General features: G+C 51.3%; 1 protein-coding gene across 7 annotated transcripts in view; it reads left to right on the top strand.

The window, feature by feature from the left end:
* EXTL3 (exostosin like glycosyltransferase 3) overlaps positions 1-5420 on the top strand; it is a 370010-nt gene extending 364590 nt beyond the window's left edge. For 6 of the 7 annotated variants that reach the window (XM_068143184.1, XM_068143181.1, XM_068143183.1 and 3 more), the window contains 3 exons: positions 2666-2810; positions 3858-3986; positions 4835-5420. In XM_068143184.1, coding sequence (XP_067999285.1) covers positions 2666-2810; positions 3858-3986; positions 4835-5044 — 484 coding nt within the window. In that variant the 3' untranslated portion in view covers positions 5045-5420. The remainder of the gene's footprint in view (positions 1-2665; positions 2811-3857; positions 3987-4834) is intronic. The other variant, XM_068143185.1, reaches the window with a different exon arrangement.
* Positions 5421-6000: the final 580 nt, after the last annotated feature.

Raw genomic sequence — 6000 nt, forward strand, 5'->3', positions numbered from 1 at the left:
AAGTTCAGTCTCTTCAGCATCCTGCAGTTGCCTCCATGGGAATGGGACTTGTGGGAGGAACTCACATCCACATGAGGAACACACTGAACAGGCCACTTTCCACCCTGGTTTGTGCCTGTGAAGAAGGCAAGGCCTCTCTGTCCGGTAGGCTCCTGCCTGGGACTTGTTTCTTTTATTGTGTTGTCATTGTGTTTGGAGATGCATCTTGAACAGCACGTTAGGGAGACAGGAGCAGATGATCTGAAGGAAGCCAGGACCCCTGCCAGTGGAAGCTGGATTTATTTCCCAAGTGAGGCATTGAAATCTTTCTTAATTATTCCTGCCAGTGTTGCAGCTGTCCTGTGGGATTTCTCTTGGGGAGAGTGAGCTTCAGATGAGAGCAGAACTTTAAGCAAGCCCATGCTCTCACATGTGAACCGCAGCATTTAATTCCCTTCAGCTCAGCTGTGAGAATGTGTTAGGGTGAAGGGTGTCCTTATGGTCCCAGAGTACCTCCCCATATGGCAGAGCCCAGGAAACCACTGGGCACTGGTTTGGTAGGGGAAGTTGGCAGTTTGGCACTCCAGATCTTTCTGGAGACACCAGAGTCTTCAGCATCACAGCAGCTTGCTTAAAGGGAGTTTGGTGTTGTCTCAATTTATGGTGGAGGAAACTTAGTTTCATGAGCTGGAAGGTCCCAGGCATTTAACAGAAGAGGCCAGGAGACACTGAGTTCCTCCTGGGCCAAGCCTTGGCTGCTCTGGGTTTGCCATAGAGGGGAAATGATTGGAGCAGAACACTGTGCAGCGATTCCCTCTCATGGGCCACAGGAAGCTGGTGGCAGATGAGTTTCCTGCCTCACTGGTTCCCTGCCTCTTTCTCTGCCTTTCCATCTGAGATCTTAAGTTTTCCATTCTCAGTGTAATTCAGAAACTAACTTAGGGCCACTAGGCTTCATTAGTTTGGGGTTTTTTTTAAACTTACAGAGCAGCTACTATGAGATAGAAAATCCTTAATTCATGAGCTAGGAGCATGTTCCCTGTGAGTAAGCAACTCAAACATGCCTCTGGGAGAGGAACAAGGTGAGAAACTCAGCATTGTACCAGGCAATATTGCTCTGCACTCAGCCTGTGCTCAGGAGAGCTGACTGAGTGATGCTCAGGGAGGAAGGGACCTCAAGGATCATCTAGTTCCAACCCCCCTGCCATGAGCAAGGACACCTCACACTAGATCAGGTTGCTCAGAACCACATCCAGCCTGGCCATAAAAACCTCCAGGGATGAGGCTTCCACCACCTCCCTGGTCAACCTATTCCAGTGTCTCACCACCCTCCTGGGGAAGAACTTCTTCCTAACATCCAATCTCAATCTACCCATTTCTAGATTTGTTCCATTCCCTCTAGTCCTATCACTACCTGACACCCTAAAAAGTCCCTCCCCAGCTTTCTTGTATGCCCCTTCAGATACTGGGAGGCCACAATAAGGTTTCCTCCAGAGCCTTCTCTTCTCCAGCCTGAACAGCCCCAGCTCCCTCAGTCTGTCTGTCCTCAAAGGAGAGGTGCTCCAGCCCTCTGATCGTCCTTGTGGCCCTGCTCATGGGCCTTGTGGATACGCTCCAGCATGTTCAGATACTTCCTGTAATAGGGGCTCCAGAACTGGATGCAGTACTCCAGGTGGGGTTTTTTACCTCTACTATGAGGTCAACAACTTCTGCCTGTCCATTCAAGCCAAGACTTCAGCATTCATCCCTTTCTGCACTACAATAGGAAAGAAATTGGACTTACCTCAGGGTGGTACTTTGTAATGGGTTGGGGCAAACCCCCTCCCCACCACGGGCAGAAATAACGACTCAGACAAATGGATTGCAAAAGTGATGGAAAGTTTAAATAGAAAAACAATTAAAAAAAAAACAATGAAAGTTTTACAGAGAACCACAAGCACCGTGACAAAAGAGAGAAATCCCAGAACATACCCAAGAACATCCCATCCCCACCTGGGGGTACACCCAAACCCCCCAGGGCTCTTTCTCCCCCCCTGCCCAACCCAGCCTTGGGCCTGGGCAGGCCCAAGGGAGGCAGCTCACGCCATTTTACCTAGGCAGCAGCAGGGGACAAAAGAGGAAGTGAAGACCCCGCATGGACATTTTATAGGGGAGCAGGGCATTATGGGAATGGAATACCTGGTTTCCTGTGACCACCCCCTGGGCTGGGCCCACCCCTTGGGACCTCCCAGGTGTGGTCTGTGCAGTGGCATCCGGGCCAGCACCCAGCCTAAACCACCACAGCTGTCACTCAGGCAGCTGTGCTGGCCAATCAGTTCTTCCTGCCAACAGTGGAGCTTCAGTACAGTGGAGGTGGACAAACTTGTATTGAAGAGCCTGTGTAAAAAGGTCTTTTACATGTTGGAATTATCTATTTTTATTAAACCCAGACTTTTAAAGCAAAGTAATTGCACCTTTTAACAATGTCTGTCCTTTTTACCAAAACATATGTTGCTTGGTTTTGCATGAGCAGTTGCTAAACTTTTCTGTCTATAGATATCTCTATCACTTGCAGCCTCCCTTGGGAGCTGGTCCATTGGTGTTGAGGACATAATGCTTTGTGCAGTGGTTTGCAGAGAGAGCCATGCTCATCTCTGGACAGGCTTCCTGGGTTTGTGTCTCACTGAAAGGCTTTTTGTGTTTGCAGTGTCTGGAGAGAGGCGAGGGACCGCATTGTTGGCTTCCCAGGACGCTACCATGCATGGGACATCCCTCATCAGTCCTGGCTTTACAACTCCAACTACTCTTGTGAGCTCTCTATGGTGCTCACTGGTGCTGCTTTCTTCCATAAGGTGAGATGTCATGACCACAAAGCCCTGAACTTTCCCTTCCTTCCCAGGGGTTGTATTTATTTGTGCAGTTACATCTTTTTTTCCTCAAGTTGAACCAAGGGAGATGTAGGTTGAAGATGAGGAAAACTTCCTTCCCCAAAGAGTCTTCTAGCCCTGGAACAGGCTGCACAGGGCAGTGGTGGAGTCACCATCCCTGGAGGTGTTGAAAAGCCATATAGATATGGTGCTGAGGGACGTGGTTTAGTGGTGGAATTGGCAGTGCTGGGTTAGTGTTTGGACTTAATGATCTTAAAGATCTTTTCCAACCAAAACAAGTTTCTATGACTCTATGAAACACAGCCAGCAACTGGGCTGTGTACCAGCAAGAGATCTCCTCAAGGAACAGCAGGAGATTTTGTATGTGAGAAGTACCACTGCATTGAAGCAGGCTGCAGTGCCGTGGGCATGGGGCTGAGTGCATTTCAGTGGTGTTCTTGGTCATGGGGAGGACAAGGCAGGCCACAGGATTGCCTGCCCTGCATCTTTACTCTAGCATCTTAAATCCTGCAGGCCCAAAGGCTTGCAAGGGGTAGTTTGTGGGGAAGCCCTGGGTTTCTGTAGACGTGTGGTAGCAGTCTGGCTGGTAGGTGTGGAGGTGGCTGGTTGGTGTTGGAAGGGAACAACAGTACAGAAAGTAGTTCCATGGACTGTGCTCCTGTGTATGGGAGAAGCAAAAGCAGGCAAACAGGCCTTGAGAAAAGAGTCAGACCTTCTCCCAAGGGTACTGTCCTGAGCTTTGATATGCTAGGAAGGTTATCCACCAGCTGCTGCTGCCATGTGCAGACAGCAAGATCTGAGGAGACTGTAACCATCCTTCCCTGATATCTGAAGTTACAGGAGCCTTGAGGCTGGGTCAAGGTGGTGGCTGTGGGGTAGATTTGGTGTTGCTGTGGGTACAGCATATCTGCTGGGTGCAGGATTAACTCTGTTACGGAGTCTCTCCACTGCCACCCTTGAGCTCTGCTTGGAACCACTTTGAGTAGCATTGCACCTCTTTATCCTTCCCAGTACTATGCCTACCTGTACTCCTACATGATGCCCCAAGCCATCCGCGACATGGTGGATGAGTACATTAACTGCGAGGACATCGCCATGAACTTCCTGGTCTCTCACCTGACCAGAAAACCTCCTATCAAGGTAAAGCACCAGGTGGAAGCTGATCCTGGGCTTTGTGTTTCTGGGGAAGCAGTGGTCCAGCGGTTTGTAAGGCAAGGAGTGTGCTAGGAGGCCACTCTGCTGCAAGACAGATCCAGTTGCCTTTCCCTTAGCACAGGAGCTGTGCCACACAGAATACACTGCCTGGACCAAATGTGTCTGCATTGTGTCCCTGAAGTGCTACACTGCAAGCATGATGTGCTTGAGGCTGTCAGCATCTTCCTTGTCTGGCCTTGAGGAGATGTAGTGTGTGCTCAGAAAGGGGTGAAGGCTCACTGCAGCCCTTAGAAGCAGCTATATCCCTGCCAAGGTGAACAGATGAGTTGGGATTTAACTTACACTGCAGCTCAGACCAAAGGGTTTTCTGGCTCAGCAAAGGCCCTTCTGAGCAAATTTCCTTCTTTCCGTAACATGACACAAGCAGGAATCACTTCCTTGCTGATTTTGTGTAGTTTTCCATCTTTGCTTTTAAACAGAGAGGAGAGATTCAGACTAGAGGAAGGAAGAAATTGGCAGGGGGATTGGATTAGATGATCTCTGAGGTCCCTTCCAACCTAAGCCATTCTGTGATTCAGGAAATGGTTTACACAAGTCTCTGCTCTGACAGCTGGTGTGGACGGTTTGGTTGGGAAGGAACCTTTAGTCATCCAGCCCTTCCTTGCATGAGCATCCTCCAAGGCACACCTGGCAGCCAAGGAGAGCACAGCCAAATCTGTGCCCAGTCTGTGGCAGGACCCCTGCAGAGTGCCTTGGGCACAGGTAGGGGGTGTCCCCTGGCCGGGGTGCTGTGGGCAGCTTGTCAGCGACTGTCTCTGTTCCTCTTGCCACAGGTGACCTCCCGCTGGACCTTCCGCTGCCCCGGCTGCCCACAGGCACTCTCACACGACGACTCTCACTTCCACGAGCGACACAAGTGCATCAACTTCTTTGTCAAGGTGTATGGCTACATGCCCCTCCTGTACACCCAGTTCCGCGTGGACTCGGTCCTCTTCAAGACCCGCCTGCCCCACGACAAGACAAAGTGCTTCAAGTTCATCTAGAAGCAGGAGGCAGCTGGATGCCCTTGGCTCTCTGAACTCCGTCGGGAGGCGGCGGAGGGGGGCAGGGCTGCGAGAGCAAAACGCCTTTGACTATGGACTTCGGCTGCCCCTGCGCCGAGCACAAGGCGTGTCTTGGACTGGGACAGGCACAGTCGCCCTCCCTTCCCCTCCCCCCGCAGGGACTCCACCGAGGGACAGGGAAACCAGATCCCACATCTCCTGTAAAGACGCTCCCTAGGATGACAGAGTGAGGAATGGCACCCTGGCTGCTGACTGCCCCGAAGCTAGCCAGGGGCAACCCTTCTTTTTAATTATAATTATTGTTATTTAAAATGAAAGTGGTTTAGATTTGCCACCCCAGGCTTGCTGGGGGTTTCATTTCTTCGTTTTTCTTTCCCTCCCCAACCCACCCTCTTTTTTACTCTGGACCTGTCTGCCCACTCAAGGGGGGCCATAGCAAAGCCAGGTTGGAGGTGTTTGACTGCAGAGAGATTATTGCCAGCATCAAGGCAGCTCTGTCACCACTGTTGGTCCATCCTTTCTCTTGCAGGGCAGCCCATCTCCTCCCCTCCCACACACCACATCATGACTCATCTTGCCCTGTGGCTACTGCTGAGGACTCTCAGGTGTCAGCTGGTGATGAGATTTTTTTGCTCTGCTCACCATTCTGAGCCCTGCCCTTGGAGAGAGGTGGGCAGGGAACAGTTTAGCACCAGAGGGTCCTTCCCTGGCTCCCAGCACCATGCCAGATTCTGTGCTGCAGCCCAGGGGGAATTTGATCGCTGTGGTCGCATTCTCAGTGTCCTTTTCCACCCCATGCAGCACATCACAGGCACTGCTAAACCTCCAGAGACAGAGAGCATGTTTGGGGCTTAGGAATGATCCATCTGCCTCACAGCAGGGGCTGGCAATGCCCCAGGCTCGTGCATTTGAGCAAGCTGCCTTGGCCTGCAGTT

The sequence above is a fragment of the Melanerpes formicivorus genome, unplaced genomic scaffold (assembly GCF_026170545.1).
Source record: "Melanerpes formicivorus ecotype bairdi unplaced genomic scaffold, bMelFor1.0.p_v2 SCAF_9, whole genome shotgun sequence".
Classification (NCBI taxonomy): Eukaryota; Metazoa; Chordata; class Aves; order Piciformes; family Picidae; genus Melanerpes; species Melanerpes formicivorus.